The sequence below is a fragment of the Schistocerca gregaria genome, chromosome 1 (genome assembly GCF_023897955.1).
Source record: "Schistocerca gregaria isolate iqSchGreg1 chromosome 1, iqSchGreg1.2, whole genome shotgun sequence".
Classification (NCBI taxonomy): domain Eukaryota; kingdom Metazoa; phylum Arthropoda; class Insecta; order Orthoptera; family Acrididae; genus Schistocerca; species Schistocerca gregaria.
This window is the reverse complement of record NC_064920.1, coordinates 411,134,212-411,151,479: the sequence shown is the minus strand read 5'-3', so window position 1 is coordinate 411,151,479 and position 17,268 is coordinate 411,134,212. Positions and strand designations below refer to the sequence as shown.

At 38.4% G+C, this 17,268-nt stretch overlaps 1 protein-coding gene across 1 annotated transcript in view; it reads right to left on the bottom strand.

The window, feature by feature from the left end:
• Window positions 1–17,268, bottom strand: part of LOC126349809 (pre-mRNA-processing-splicing factor 8) — a 103,801-nt gene that overhangs the window by 33,517 nt on the left and 53,016 nt on the right. Inside the window, exons 17-23 of the mRNA XM_050002460.1 lie at window positions 10,946–11,072; window positions 9,112–9,304; window positions 7,515–7,702; window positions 5,367–5,605; window positions 2,889–3,035; window positions 2,657–2,807; window positions 1,894–2,070 (exon numbers count right to left, since the gene is read on the bottom strand). Coding sequence (XP_049858417.1) covers window positions 1,894–2,070; window positions 2,657–2,807; window positions 2,889–3,035; window positions 5,367–5,605; window positions 7,515–7,702; window positions 9,112–9,304; window positions 10,946–11,072 — 1,222 coding nt within the window. The remainder of the gene's footprint in view (window positions 1–1,893; window positions 2,071–2,656; window positions 2,808–2,888; window positions 3,036–5,366; window positions 5,606–7,514; window positions 7,703–9,111; window positions 9,305–10,945; window positions 11,073–17,268) is intronic.

Sequence of the window (17,268 nt, the reverse complement as noted above, 5' to 3'; positions counted from 1 at the left end):
TTGATTTTGTATTTATAAACCTGTATTCATCTGACCACAAATCCTGTTCCTCCTGCCACCAAACTTAACTAATTTCCACAATTCTAATTTTAAACTATCCATTCCGCTTTTTAAATTTTCTAACCTACCTATCCAATTAAGGGCTCTCACATTCCAAGCTCCAATCCGTAGAATGCCAGTTTTGTTTCTCCTGATAATGACGTCCTCTTGAGTAGTTCCCACCCAAAGGCCCGTATGGGGGACTATTTTACCTCCAGAATATTTTACCTAAGAGGGCACCATCATCATTTAACCATACAGAAAAGCTGCATACCCTCAGGAAAAATTATGGCTGTAATTTACCCTTGCTTTCAACCATTCTTAGTACCAGCACAGCAATGCTGTTTTGGTTGCTGTTACAACAGTTCAGTCATTGTTGCCCCAGCAACTACTGTAAAGGCTGCTGCCCCTCTTCAGGAACCTCACATTTGTCTTGCCTCTTAACAGATACCCCTCTGTTGTCATTGCACCTGCAGTACAGCTATCTGCATCGCTGAGGTACATAATCCTCTCCACCAATGGCAAGGTCCAGGTTTCATGGGGTGGGAGGTGGGCAGCTGTGATCCCTATGGGAGCTATATGGAAAGGCAGCTGCACATTCTTTACTTACAGTGGTTCTTTAAACTTTTTAAGCCGGCTTTTTTTGGGACAGCTGATGTCTATCATCAAGAGTGTCAGTTCAGGCTTTTCAATTATACCCTCTCATAGATCAAAAGAAGCTGAGACCATTCATCCTGCCAGTCCCGCCCTATCTGGTAATGGCCCCACACATTTTAGCAATACTCTATAATTGATTGCTCACGAGTTTTTTTAATTGCTCTCCTCTTAAGGCTTTTCATTTTCCCATCATTCTACCCACAAACTGAAGTCTGCCATCTGCTTTACTGTCAACGGAGCCTATGTGATTATCCTACCTCGTGTCCCCACAAATTGTTATACCTAAGGATTTGTATGAGTTGACTGATCAAGTGGTTTGGGTTTTTCATAATCTCCGAAATATTAGCAACACAATTTTATCATCTTACAACAATGCAACATTATGGTGTGTAACTATAGCATTATATAATTTTATGACATACAACTGCTGCCTGCACCAGTAGTGGAATAAAACAATTAGCTGCTGCTGTGGACGTGGATACCATGTTTCATTTATGAATTACTTACCAACCCTGAAGAATTGTATACTTAACATATTTACAAAAACTGAATCTGCAGTTCTATTCTCCCTATTTTACTATTAATTGTTTAAGTTTTTACTCTTCATTCCAGTAAGTGTAATAGAATACAAATATTTTTCAAGGTTTTTCTTTAGGAAAAACTGACAAGATATGGCAGATCATGTATCACCTCACTTGCCTTAAGAATTTTATTCACTATGGCTTCTATAAAGGACATTTCATTTCCAGAACCACAATGATCTGACATTCACTACGAGATAAAAATCATCAGATTCCTGGTCTGCCTAAGCAAACAACCGACAGGATAGTAGGCAGAACTGAAATCCAATAATTTTTGTCTGTAAACACAGTTGTGCTAGAGCTTAAAAACCAAATGCGGAATTAACTAGATACACTGCTATCCTTAAAAATAGCTGTCTCTCTGCAAGGAATTTGAGAATAGCTATTTTCTGAAGAATTTTTACCTTTTATGTAAGTGGAAATCCCTTCCAAGTTTTAAACATTTTGGAAAAATGACCAAGTAAACAAAATAATAATGTTGTTATACTGATTAACAGCGTACTAGTAAGCTTTCTCAACACAACTAGAAGATTACATTATTCTCATATAACATATGCTAATGTTTTCTGATACACATCCATAAAAATGCATTCATTTTTGTACATACTCAACCTACCTTGGTAAATGTTGTTGATCCACTTGCCATTAATATCTGCCTGACTCTGTTATGGAAACGTTGCAATGATTCTTCATCAACTCTTAAAAAGCACTGAGCTGTTCTTTCCTTCGTTACTTCATTCTGTAGGTTCCACACACCATCCCGATGTGTAAATTCTTCGTGGGTTGTTCGGCACTATAATAAATAAATATTATCAATTCTCATTCTGACATCATTAGAAATGACTACTTTTATCAGTACACTATAGCACCACAAAATATTTATCTCTAAAATGACTTCTATTTGAATTATAAAACAAAATTTTAACTCAGATATTGCTAAAATGAAATGGAAATAGAAATTTAAACATATATGAAGTCTACAGTCCAGAATTTGTCTCTATAGTATAGGCCGTTCCAACTCAATTGCCCACTCACAGACAGCTGGTTGTCTACAGACAGAGGTGGACAAATAGTTGTTGCGCAGACAGGCACTCAGGTAGCCCGCTCTAGTGTATTTAATTGTAATGCACTGGTTGAGTGCACAGAGGTGTGTTTAGCACTTGCATAAAACACATGAAACAGGGCCATCTGGTGATTAACTTATGAATCTATGCTAGTTGTGCCTGGCTGAGGGCAATCTGAGGGGCACCACAACCCTATGGGACAGTGTTAGAACAGGCTGTTCTATAGTCTCAAAACTTATGAAATCTAACATTACCGTAACTATGTATACAACAAAATGTTAATTATTTAAAATCACAACCACAAAACATACTCACCTTTGGCAAAATTCTGCATTCAAACCCACTCATGTTAAAAAGTAAATTTGGATTATCCTTGGAATAAACACTAACGAAGCTGTTCTCCCATTGAATTGTCGTCGTAGAACGTGGAAGACGATTCTTAATGTCCCAGAAAACAGCTCGGCCACTTAAACAACAAACAAAGTGGCATAATAAATAAACAGAAGACACCAACAACAGTTAAATATTTTTACTATGTGATACTCACAGATTGACATCATGCTTCATAAGTCTCATTCTTGCATCACGAGGCCAACATTTCTTGTTATTGTATCCTACAATATTTTCGTTATTTGGATCTGGATGCTCTGTCAAATATCTCTGTATAAGATCTCTAGCTTCTTCAGCACTGAACCTGGAATTATATTGTTCACATTTTGAGACAAAAGAAAAAAATTAAAATTGCAATTTTCCTGTGCAATGAGAGAATGTCAACTGTACATTTTATTTATGAAAAGTATACAACATAGTAAAGTACAAGGGCACTAGACACACTAAGCTTGAGTGACCTGCCCCTCTTTCCTCCCAGAATACACAGCATATACTTCTGAAAATTAGGATTACTTAACTTTTCCTATCACCATCACTGCCAAATTTGTTAAGAAAATTCAACACCCAATTACTGAAGTTATATTTATAAATTGGACTGGCTGGCACTGTCGGTCCTGGTCTTTCGCTCCCATGCATTTGTTTGACATGGGTGTGACCCCCCATGACTAACTGGTCCGACCGTCACACGTTTTTGTTACCTTGATTATTTGGTGGCACATGAAGATGAAGCTTTAAGCTTTGAAACCAGTTGTGGGATAAATTAAGAAAATTACTGCTAACTGAAGCAGATTTTTAATTCTATTAATCTGTTCCTCAGTTGCGAATGATCACATGATCAAATATTTTGTGTTGAAGTTACAATTTTACATTCAAGACTACTCTGGAAAGTAAAGTAACTAAGAAAATTTTAAGTAAACTGTTAGCATAGTATTCTAATTCTACAAGTTCATAACCCTACTCAGAATAAGGTAACAGCTTCTTCAAATACAAGACTTTCTCCCCCATACTAATTTTCCAACAGCACATTTTTATATGAATACACTTCTATATTTATTCCTAAAACTGTATCATATACTTACATGCAATGTCAGTTTCATGTTTTAAATTTAATTCAAAATAAGAAGGAAACATTAGTACACAATATCATGGTTAGGAGAGAATACAAAACATCATAAGGAGAGAGAAACAGGAATGGGAGCATGCAAAAAACAAAGATTCCAAGACTTACCAAGCGGGAAAGAGTCAGTAGACAGGCACAATAAAATAACACACACACACACACACACACACACACACACACACACACACACACACAAGCAGACATATTTAAAGGCCTTTAAATATTTCTGCTTGTGTCTGTGTGTGTGTGTGTGTGTGTGTGTGTGTGTGTGTGTGTGTGTGTGTGTGTGTGTGGGCGCGCGCGAGTATACACCTATCCTTTTTCCCCCCCCCCCCTAAGGTAAGTCTTTCCGCTCCCGGGATTGGAATGACTCCTTACCCTCTCCCTTAAAACGCACATCCTTTCATCTTTCCTTTTCCTTCCCTCTTTCCTTACGAAGCAGCCGCCGGTTGTGAAAGCTCGAAATTTGGTGTGTGTGTGTGTGTGTGTGTGTGTGTGTTATTTTATTGTGCCTGTCTAACGCGCTTTCCCACTTGGTAAGTCTTGGAATCTTTGTTTTTAATATATTTTTCCCATGTGGAAGTTTCTCTCTCTCTCTCTCTCTCTCTCTCTCTCTCTCTCTCTCTCTCTCTCTCTCTCTAATTGTTCAAATTGTGACTCTCAGGGTTCGTGAACAATATAATGTCCCAAGTTTATGTAAAAAGTGAAGCTACAAAATCATCTCCATGTTAAATAGTTATTTATTTTTCTCCTACAGTAGTTTATTGACTCTCTTCGCATTCCTTTCTTTGATGGCATTTTTTGACAAAATATACAACTACAACAATCGTGATTCCTTTCCTGTACCAATAACTTAAAGGTGGATGGAGGGACAAGGGACAGAAAACTCGAAAAACGTGTGCATCACTCTGTCAACAAATTACTTCTATAACATAATTGGGATAGATGTAATATCTATTCACAAATCAGCAACAGGAGAGAACCCACATAAAGGCGCAGAAATGTGTAAGGTTTTGGAGGCAGTGCCTTCATCTTCTGGCAGAAGAGTTGAAGGGGAAGGAAGAGGAGTGAATAAAAAGGACTGATTAAGTATTGGAAATGAGGAGAGTTTGGGGAAGTCACCCAGAACCAAGGGTCAGGGGAGTCTTACCTGATGTTCCCCCTCAGCCCTTCTACCAGAAGCAGGAGGCACTGCTTGGAAGCTCGCAAATTTTTATACCTTTATAGCAAGTTCTCCAGCTGCTGCTTTGTGAGTAGATTTTTTATTTATCCAATTAAATTAAATTTTAAAAATTGATTATTTTCATTAAAAAATTCCTCTGAAAGTAAAGTGGAAAGTACAGTTCTCAAATTTACACAAAGCTAGATTCAATGAAGTTATCAGCTCAAACAGTCAGAATGAACTATCCACAAGTTACTAAAACAGGTGAATAAGAGCCCATTACAATATTTTCATCGTTACCCAAACCAGTAACAATTTAATTAATTTCAGCTTCTGTAAACTTCAAATCTTACCTGAAAAATATGTGAATCCTGTCAACATAACGGCAATACAGCCTGATGGGATGTGCACATTCTGTTGCAACATCCTGAAATGTGAGGAAATCATTTGGCATTTGTGGAGGTCCTGCCATCTCAGAAGCTCTCTGAAGCCCTAACACCAACAAGTCCAACACAAGCCCATAATATTGGACTATAAATGAAGCAAACTGAAGCCCTCTTATTATGCCATAACTGTTGGTATGATTCATATCCTAGAAAAATAATAGCAAAATATTAATGCTTCAATTGATTTGAATTTAATTAATACCACCTGACTCGGAAAGATTTATGTAGAGCTTGGAAACTGAAAAATCTTAGTTAATTAAGACTGAGTCACACATTACTGTCAAAAGTTTAATGTTGTCTACCACCCTCAAAGAGGGAGATTGAAACTTGGTATGCCAATGCTTTAATGCGAAACCGAATAGTTACCATTTTTTCCACAGGGTGTGAATCACGCACCATATACTGTTTTTATAATGGTACAACATTCACACTTTCATCTGACAAGCCATAACTTGAACAGCATGGCTATCGAGAACAGACACTGTGCACTGAGGTGAAAACTGTTTTATTTGAAAGGTACCAAATACAGTTATACACTGAGAGAGTATTGCTGGCTGGAAGGGCTGAGGGGTTGCCCAATGTCATTAAATGGTTTACAGAATACGATACTGAAATTTGAAAACGATGGTGGGCTTAGGGTGGCACCTGCAAGAAGAAGGTGTCCTATCTTACGGGAAGTTATTGATGAGTTGCTAAGCCTGTAAATGACCATGCAGCACATTACCCAGGTAGTTTAAGTACCAGTGCTTGTGCAATGTCATGAGAATTGTCTATCCCATGATCAACAGTACAGAAAGTTCTGTGGTCTATTTTACACTGGTACCAGTACAAGATCTAGACTGTGCTGCAGCTGAAACCTCACAATTCACAGCAATGTTCTGAATTTGCTCTTTGGTTTCTGACAAAGACCAAAGTTGATGACACGACCAGGCAATAGTCTACAGAGTGATGAGGCACATTTTACACTACAGGGTGCACTGAATACACAGAACTGTCAAATTTGGAAACCTTGCACTGTGCGCAAAGAGCCACTGCACTCTTTGTTTGGGCCTGTGTGGTGTGGATTCACATGACTCTTTATTCTTGGCCCATTCTTTTTTGAAGCGAATATACCCAGAAGGCCTGTCAACTGTAGTCACATATGTACATTACTGACATTTCCCTGTCACTTCCTGCTTTATAAAAGCACAACTTTGTGGAAATCACTGTTTTCATGGAAGGTGGGGTAACATCTCGTGCCACTTGCTCAGTGTAAGATCTGCTTAATGCAGAATTTCATGAATGCATTATCTCAAGAGGTTTTCCAGATGCACAGCCTCCAAGATCACCTGAATTGAATCCTAGAGACTTTTGGCTCTTTGGCTCTGAGGATATCTAAAAGAACATGCTTACCAAGGATATGTTTGGTCTCTACCTGATCTGAAGGCCAATAAACAGGAATACATTCCTCACATACCATCAGTACTGATGCGAGCAACTGTTGATCGCATTGTTTTACGGATGCAGCATCTTGTCAACGTCTTCAGTGCTCAATTTTAACAACTTATGTAAGCAGAGGTTAATAATAAAACAAACATTATGGCATTCCCACTTGTTTTACCTTTTCTGCTGTTCCTAACTCATTATGCATAGAAACATTTCAATACATCTTCCTTCCATTCACAGTGCCATATTTGCACCTGGTGGCCGAAATTTGAACTAATTTTTTGTGAGTAAATTTGTTCCACATTAATGCTTTAACGGTAGCTGTAGTTTAATTACAACCACCCAGTATACATTACAAAGAGTGATTAATCACAAAAGTTTACAAATCAAACACAACTGCCACAGCAATGATAAATTTTTTCCCAAAAATTAAAATAAATTTTCAATAGAGAATTTGTGTCTGTAGAGGAATTTTTATATACTGTTAATAATGCAAAAGGCATCATCACTGCTTGTTAAACTACATGAAGAACATCATAATTTTTTACACTGCTATTGAAGTTATGAAAAATTAACTTATATAGTTGTGTAAATTAACTATTATATTTAAATAAATTTTGTGTAACCAACCTTATAATTAATGACAACATTATTTTTTGCTGTCATGTAATCAGCAATATTGTGATCAACGATTAGTCTCAACAGCCTGTTAAGGAGTGTCAAATCTATTTTTTCATACATTTTTTCAAACTTTGATTCCAGTAGTACATTACATTCTCCTTCAGTGACATCCCAAACATCCTGCAGATTGTTGATTCCTGCAAGATACATACAATTAGTTTCATGGTCATACCTTAAAATCCAAGAACAAACCCTATAACACAATTAATAGAAATCACTGGGTAAAATAACTATAATTACTAGAATGACTTTGTTCTGACAAAACAACTCATGTCAAACTTTCTTAATTAAGAAATAAATTTGAAGCATACTTAAATATATGGTATTTTTTGAGTTAGAAATAACAGAAGATAATGTGACAGAATCCTAACCATTCATTTGTATAAGAATCCAATACCAATTAGAGTGAAACCCCACTTTTACGCTTTTAAAGGGATTACAAAAAATGGTGTAAAATGCAGGGAATAAAGTTTTAAGCATTTAAAGTTATTAAAGGATAGATGTTTATGGAAAGCCTGCAACTGACATTCATTACATAAATAATGAATGATTACACCAGTTATGTATTTTTTTCATGCTCAGCACTACATATTTCAAGAATTTGTTCTTGTTGTCAACTGCAAATATTTATTTAAGTATTTTGTGTGGTACCTACATGTGTGTTGTTCATCATCTCTTGCACTGTAATAATCTTTTTGAGGCTATCAGGTACTGTGCCTCCTCAATTATATACAAAACGACACACACGCACACTATCACTCACAATGTTTGTGTGCAAAACATCGCAAAAATACTTGTGTGAACATTTGCACTTGACAATGAGAACAAACTTTCAGAACACATGTTGCTAAGTACGAATCAAAATACCAAACTGGTGCTGTATTTAAATCAAAGCCACTTGCAGCAAGGTAAGAAAATGTGTCAACTAGTGCTAAAAGTGACGAAACAATGAAACACATTAAATATGGTTCGAATAACTCTAATCAAGACAATCACAACAATTACGAAGCTGCGCAAGCATACTACAGACAGTTTGGAAATGGTTTTGGTTGGTCATGATACTTTTATTCGAATGAACCTAGTTACTTCTATTAGCCACCACGCCAAGAAGATCATGGTAGCGGCAGGAGATGAAGCACAAATTGTTCTGACTTTTACCAGCTTCCAGTTCAGATCTGATGAGAAGAGCATCCTGATGTCAAGAAATTTAACCATGTAAAGTTTTTAAACACTACTTAACGGCCAATGTCATGCCAGTGTAATTGAATGTGAATTACGCCAGTCCATTTCTTGATGAACATTTTTTCATAAAGCATACATCACCGGAAAATTATAAATATGTTTACACAAAATTGGATGTGAATTACCATCATGTACATAGGAAACTGGATGGGAGCAATAAAAAAAATGGCATAAACAGTGGGAAATCATTAATTCTGGGAACGTAAAAGCGGGATTATACTGTATACCTGGCGCAAACATAAAAACAAAAGTTCTAGCAAATAGAAATTAAAATACTGATTCCACCAAAAACCTGCAAACATACCCTGGCACCACTTATAGACAAGGAGGGGTGGTGGCTCAGTGTCTGATGGCTTCACCCACGGTGGGAATAATCTTCTCTTATCAGCTTCATACCAGAGGTACTGGTCTAGGTAAGCATCAGTTATTTTCTCTAAGGGTTCCACATCATAAACAGGTACCAGGTGACTGTAGAGATCCATGAATTCTATACCAACCTGGAACAAAAATATTTTACTTTAGGCACTATCTGTGTTTATTTCTGCCACAAATACTTTACTATTTAAACCAATTTCTTAGAATATAATTAAGTAACTCATTCTTTATTTTGTACAGGTAAGATCCTTATTTCCAAGACCACGAAGCACTTCCCAGATGTTTCTGAAATTTATATGAAGCATGTAATGCAAGTAATAACGTCACTACAAGCAGGTTTCAGTTCCTCTCCGGACAAAATCTGCGAATTACGAGGTGGTATACAGTAGCTCCTGAAGTTTGAATGTTGCACTCAAATTGTTGTGAATAAACTGAAAAAGTGCTAGGTGTCTTCCAACCCAAGAGCTCTGAAACAATGTCACAAGGGTCTGAGCTGAATGATTTGGCTAGTTGCTGGTGAGTAAATTTCCAATGTTGCATTTCCACAATCTCCGCATAAAGTTGTTGCGAGCTTGTGAAAATCGCTACAGAAACATATTTAACGTTAAAGCAAGTTTTGGAAACAATGCTTTAAGCAAAAGATTTACAGCTAGGAAATATGTTTCAAAATTGGATGAACATTGACTAATAATGAAGGCAGTTCTGGCTGGCTATGAATGGTACCACACAAGAGTATGTTCAGCAAGTGAATGATCTGACTCTGAAAGATCGACCAGAGGTACATGTAAACATATTCTATCAGAAGAATTGAAAATGAGAAGGACTGCACTAAAGTTTGTGCCCAGATTGTTTCATAATGATCAGAAACAACATTAGGTATATGTCTGCAGGGAAATTAAACAACTGCTCGGGTTTACGGCTATGATGCAGAAACTAAGCAACAATCGTCATAACAGAAGAGTCTTCCATCCACCTTGCCCAAAACTTACTAAATAAGCTTTGTTAATCAACTGGTCAAGTGTCACATTAGTAATGAAAGTTCAGAGCATTCATTTTTGCTATTTAATGTCTCATGTAGGGCAATACTCTTGCACATGAAACAGAGTAAGGATTTTTATCTTGACAAAATAGGTTGTAGGTCACAATGAAAAGAAAGTATAATGCTTCCAGTGCAAATTCATCTAATACAACACTGATACCCAAACCAATCTTCAAATTTACAGTTTACTTCACCTTGCAAAGTTTTCCATTCACTTTACTTTTACTTTATATTCCAATTGTGATAATTTTGTTCTCTTATTTTTGGAAAAACCTAAGTCACCGACCTCTACAGCATGGGTACTAATTTCAGGTAATTAATACATACATGGTTGTATTTTGTAATTTTTCTTCAATTAGCTGACTTGTGCTATCACTTTCTCTACATATGCCACTGGACAAATGCTAATTCTTTTCTCTTCAGTACATCTGCCCTATTCCATTTCTTACACATGACCATTCAGTCTTTTACACTCAAACTCATCTTCCAAATATTCACATCCCTTATCAAGGCAGTCTACAAAGATTTTCTACAACTCTGTATTTATGCAGGAGTGACCTAGTTACCTCACAGTCTTATCCTATCAGATTCTGTTCATTTTCTAGGCAATAACTTAGAAATTAGTCAACATAGAAACAAAATAACTACTATTAATGTGCTTCCAAATTATCAAAAAACAGATAGCTGTTCATCCCTCTGATAAAGTAGGAAATCAATGTCTCACCTCTTTAAAAGCCCTCTGTGTTAACAAGTGTCGTTTTATTCTAGACAGTGCCTCATGGGGATTGTCATATGCTTGTTCAATCAACCCGAGTTCCTCACGTTGGCTCTGATTCAAGCGAGACTTCACACTGAAACAAACAAAAATAAATAAATACTGCCTTGCCATGGATTAAGATTTGATTACAAATACTTAGCTACATAGACTTCTTGTGTAGAAATAGCACAATACAAACTGGCATAACATTCTCTGACAGCCTTAATTATGAGTCACGTAACATGGCACTTGCCTATTCTGATATGCGTTACGGCTTCCCCCACTCCGCCAGTAGAAATGTTGTACAACGAAAATGTTTATCACAGCAAGTTGCATGTGATGTCACTAAGAGCACTTTTCAACTAAGGTCTGTATGGAACTAAAAGGTGTTAGGAGCAATCATTTAATGTATGTTTTGTGTCCTTTGTCTAGAAGAGAAATGTTGTTGCTGTGGTCTTAAGTCCTGAGACTGATTTGATGCAGCTCTCCATGCTACTCTATCCTGTGCAAGCATCTTCATCTTCCAGTACTTACTGCAACCTACATCCTTCTGAATCTGCTTGGTGTATTCATCTCTTTCTCTCCCTCTACGATTTTTACCCTCTACATTGCCCTCCAATGCTAAATTTGTGATCCCTTGATGCCTCAGAACATGTCCTACCAACCAGTCCCTTCTTCTTGTCAAGTTGTGCCACAAACTCCTCTTCTCCCCAATTCTATTCAATACCTCCTCATTAGTTATGTGATCTACCCATCTAATCTTCAGCATTCTTCTGTAGCACCACTTTTCGAAAGCTTCTATTCTCCTCTTGTCCAAAGTATTTATCGTCCATGTTTAACTTCCATACATGGTTACAATCCATACAAATACTTTCAGAAATGACTTCCTGACACATCTATACTCTATGTTAACAAATTTCTCTTCTTCAGAAACGCCTTCCTTGCCACTACCAGTCTACATTTTATATCCTCTCTGCTTCGACCATCATCAGTTATTTTGCTCCCCAAATAGCAAAACTCCTTTACTACTTTAGACACTGTCCATTCCATTCAACTGCTCTTCCAAGTCCTTTGCTGTCTGACAGAATTACAATGTCATCGGTGAACCTCAAAGTTTTTATTTCTTCTCCGTGAATTTTAATACCTACTCCGAATTTTTCTTTTGTTTCCTTTACTGCTTGCTCAATATACAGATTGAATAACATCGGAGAGAGGCTACAACCCTGTCTCACTGCCTTCTCAACCACTGCTTCCTTTCCATATCCCTCGTCTCATAACTGCCATCTGGTTTCTGTACAAATTGTAAATAGCCTTTCGCTCCCTGTATTTTACCCCTACCACCTTTAGAATTTGAAAGAGAGTATTCCAGTCAACATTGTCAAAAGCTTTCTCTAAGTCTACAAATGCTAGAAACGTAGGTTTGCCTTTCCTTAATCTTTCTTCTAAGGTAAGTCGTAAGGTCAGTATTGCCTCACGTGTTCCAATATTTCTACAGAATCTAAACTGATCTGACCAGAGGTCAGCTTCTACCAGTTTTTCCATTCTTCTGTAAAGACTTCATGTTAGTATTTTGCAGCTGTGACTTATTAAACTGATGGTTCAGTTATTTTCACATCTGTCAACACCTGCTTTCTTTGTGATATAAGTTATAAAAAAAACCATGATTTACTGTTATGTGATATGTGGATATGTTGCAATTATCAGCTTTTCGTCAACTAGAGTGTAAATAAAAATGAATAAAGAAATCACTATATCAAAAGTAGTGTGTATGTTGCAAGTCTTTGTCTATATCATATATAATGTTGCTGTTAATAATAAATTAATAGAAAAATATGAGAAATTGCTGTATTTTCAGTGAATGAGTGTTTCCTGTACTGCATCACTTTATTCACACGCACAAAATTCATGTTTCCTTAGAGTAATGGATGAGAGTACTTACAGATCATGATCATAATAGTGTACTGATTTTTTGTGAGGAAACTATTGGCTTCCCCACTTCTCACAAGACGTTGTTACATTCACTTTCTTTTGCCTTTATTCCGTATCTACAGGAGATTAGCATGGCTTTGTTAATGTTAGAGAGAGACCGGATGGCCTTCCCGGTGACAGAACTTGTGTATCCCAACTGTCTGGGTGTAGTGTTATCTAAGTGAAAGTGTATGAACATTTTTTTAAATGTTTGCAAATCATGTAACTGAGGACGAGTGTCAGTTATGGTCCAGTATTCACTTAGTCATATGTAGGAAACTGCTTAAAACTATATCCAGTCTGGCCAGCACAATGCTCTTGTCAATAGGCTGGTTGGATTCTAACTGGGGCCAATACACCTGCTCAAATCCTGAGAGTGCTAAAGCGTGTGGTTGTTCAGGTGGGTAAGAAGTTGTGTGTATAATATAAGGTATCTACAAGGAATCGTGAAGCCAGTCACGTCTGAATATTTTTTTCATCTTGTCCCATAAATTCTCAATTGGAAGGCAGATGCCTCTACAGGTCAAGAGAACAGTTCTATTTCAACTTGCACAGAAAATCAGGCTCCAACTTGTTTGCTGATGAGAATGAGAAGTACTCACACTGAAATTTGTTCACACTTATCAGATTGTATAACAAACTGCTTCTGGACATGAGTATAGAGTCACAATACAATGAAGTGTGCCATGTCCCTCATTTATATTCACCTGCATCATGAGACAGGCAAGCGAACAACTTTTGATTGAGTTGGGTCAAACAAGAGGAACTGCATGGCAATCAAATACAAATAAACCCTGATATTCTTCAATTAACAAAGATTCTTCCTTCTCTGATGAAACACTACAAAATACTACTTTTTGCTATTTTTCTCATAATTGTTTAAAGTATTTTGGTGTTGTTCAATGAAGCAAAATAGTGCTAGTATATGCCTCTGTAGCTCTGTGCTCAATGCAAGACTCACAATGTTATCCCTGTGCAGCAACTTTTACTAAATTTAGTAGGTGTTAAATGTGACTCTTATATGTCCACATACAACACAAAGTTGACAAAAGGGACCAATGCATTCACATAGAAATTCAGAATATAACAAACACATAAACATTACAGGTTTTTAAGATTTACGCACAGGCCCCAAAACGTCATTCTGAAAACTCAAAAATAAACTTTCAGTTGCTATGAATGGGCTGTACACCCTGCGGACTGGCAACCCTTTCCACACCAATGATATCCCAAGTAACCTAATCTTGAAGAGGTTACACTGGCAGATGATGGAGCTCAATCACGCAATCTGCTTAGGCCAGCAGGCAGCAGTGCAATTGCTGCTAGAGGTCAATGGTACCGCAGACCTGTCTGCCGCCACGGGTCACATGATCACCAAAAATTCCTCTGGTACCTCTACATGGCCTGGGTATTTAGGCACAAAGCCACTCCGAGGAACATTCTATCAAGCTATGGGCCAGGTGCCAACTTACTCTGCTGTTTCATAAGCAGAGTCTCAATCAGAGACTTCATATGATGCTGTGGCACATCAAACACTACTGATCATCAGAACCCTCAGCACTTGCTTTCACTATCACTGGGAACTGGCCTTCAAATTGAAGATGTCTAGGAATATGGTACTACCCATCATCTTCACTATGCTTTTTTATTCTTCTTCCAAGTGAACATTAACTTTGACTGTTTCAGAAGTACGACCTTCAACCTACATTGGACTTAAAAATTCAGTGCTAATCACAAATTTGTAATGGTTAACTTTTCTCCAAAATAGGAGGCTTTTGGTATTCGTACTTTTCAATAAAACTGTTATACATTGTTTACCTTGGCTGTGTTCTCATTGTGTCTCAACCACCACAAGGCTTAGCAAGTGGTGACAAGAAACTTTTCTATGAACCAAAACTTTCATGCATTTTATGCTCCAAGTAGATAGTGTCTGGTGTGTGTGACTCCTATGTTGTGAAAAACTTGAAAGTGATTTTTTGCTTCACCATACCCAGTCCTTCGGTCTTGCTGCCCAAGTGTTGCTGCTACTCCAGAGAATAGGACATGCCATGCACGCAATAGCAGACAAGATGGGGGCAATCACCATATCCAACCTGGAGCTGTCGAACCGGCTGTCCCACATCAACTCACTGGTTAAAGGATTTAGGAGTGCACAGCCACCATTCCATGCGTTTGACTGGAAGATCAAGCCCTGGGTGAACTACATGGCCAAAATGGAACAACACTTCCCAGACCATGGTGCAACAAATGATATGCAGCAGCAAGTGTTCTTCCTTGCCTATGAAGGCTTGGAATTTTACCATTTACTACAGCAGCTTAATCCTGAAGTGAAGCCTAATGCCCTCACATACGATCGCTTAAAGACTTGTTTACTAGCATATTTTGACTCACAAGTACAAATTGCCATGACCTGCTATAAATTACTTATTTGGCACCAACTCAGAGGACACACTTGCAGAGTATGAATAGCCAAACTGTAGTGTTTCAGTGAACAGTCAAACTGCAATGTTCCAGTGTATTAATCTCAACATAAACAGTCCTCAACAACTTCCCTTGTCACGAGACATGATTCTTGTACTTTCACCAGACTATGGACTTCATACTGATCTGAAATAAAAGGACCATGCATTAGAGTGCTACCTCCCCATGACTAGGTATTTCGAACAGGCAACATTACACAACCCTTGCAGCCCGCCCCTCGTTCACCACAAACACTACTATTGTCTGCACTACATTCTGCTTTCTGTGGCTGGCAAGCCCTCTGTGCGCCACCTGCAGCAGTTAACCTCATGCAGCAGCTGTTTTATCATCCACTCAGAGCAACAGTGTTGTTGACGCCACATTAAATATTTTTCCTGCAGCAAGACAGGACACAAGGCAGAAGTTTGCCAATCTTCCCTCAAAATGAATGTAGATTAGGCCTGCATCGACCCTCCTTCTAGGGAGTTGAGGATGTGCGCGATGCCTGTGGCCAGAATATTTTACTTGTTCACATTATGTTTCCCATATGTGGTCAACTTTTTACCCTTACTGTCAACTCCATACCAGTGGATTTCCAGACCAATATGAGTTCTTCCAAGCCTATCATAATTTTGGAGACTTATCATTCAGACTCACTCAGCTACAAGAATTCTTCAGATGATACTATGGAAGTGAAAGGACAAGTCACAACTCACATTCAGTATTGTTACACTGTCTTCATGGCATGCATCTGTAAAAATTTGTAAGGAGAAAACCGTTGCACCCATAACGTGATCCCATGGGCCTTGTGGCACCACATTCTGACCCTCCTACATTAGTGTCACTAGGGAGTTGTGCTCACGAAGAGGCTGACACGTCAACTCATGTATTGGCAAGTCATCAAAGCAAATATTGCCAACATGGCGGTGCCATGCTAAACCTACCAAAGCAAACAAGCAGCACCCGCTCACAGATACTTTGTTTGGCCAGATGCCTCAGCCAGCTGGGGTCACCTCTTCCAAAGGCAGCCAACGAAGAAGGTTCAGGGTCCTCAAATATCAACAAGTACTACACTATCTCATCCTTTGAGGGGAGGAGGGATGCTGTGTAGGGACTGTATGCCCTACAAACTGGCAACCCTTCTCACAGTATTAGTATAGCAAGTGATCCAACCTTCAAGGGTTACATCTGCAGACAACAGAGTTCAACCAAGCACATTACTTAGGCCAGCAGGTAGCATTGTGAGTGCCAGCCATAAGTCACTGACCTCATAGACCTGTTTGTCTCCACAGGCCACGCAATTGCAAATAGTTCCTTTAGTATCTCTACCCGGCCTGGGCATTTAGTGCATCACAAAGCTGCTCCAAGGCACATTCAGAAACGTTCTGGGCCAGGCACCTATTACACCTGCAGTTCCACAATCAGAGCCTCAATCAAAACCTTCACTAAGTACAATGCCACACCACCACTGACTGAGGAGTCGCCAGGTCCTGCTTTCACTATTGCTAGGACTTGGCCTCTGCATCAGAGATGTAAAAACTTGCTATCGGCCACAGACCTTCAGTATATAGCATGCTGTGTCTGTTGAGGAATGAGTGAGCTGTGGTGGCAAGCCAGTAGGCTCTGGTGAAATGCTGTTAACAGTTACAAATCACTTTGAGTCACTTCAATGCATTAGGTAGTGAGGCAGCCATGCTTTTCCCCATTGTTCCCAGCTGGTGCTGATAAACAGGCACCAGCTTCCACTTGCAGCAGTTGAACTGGTGCCCAGTATTACTGAGGCCAGCAGCCTTTGGATGCCACAGCCCCTAACATCAGCAGAGTTATGTGCCGTTATGGGACAGCATTCCACTTAGAGAATG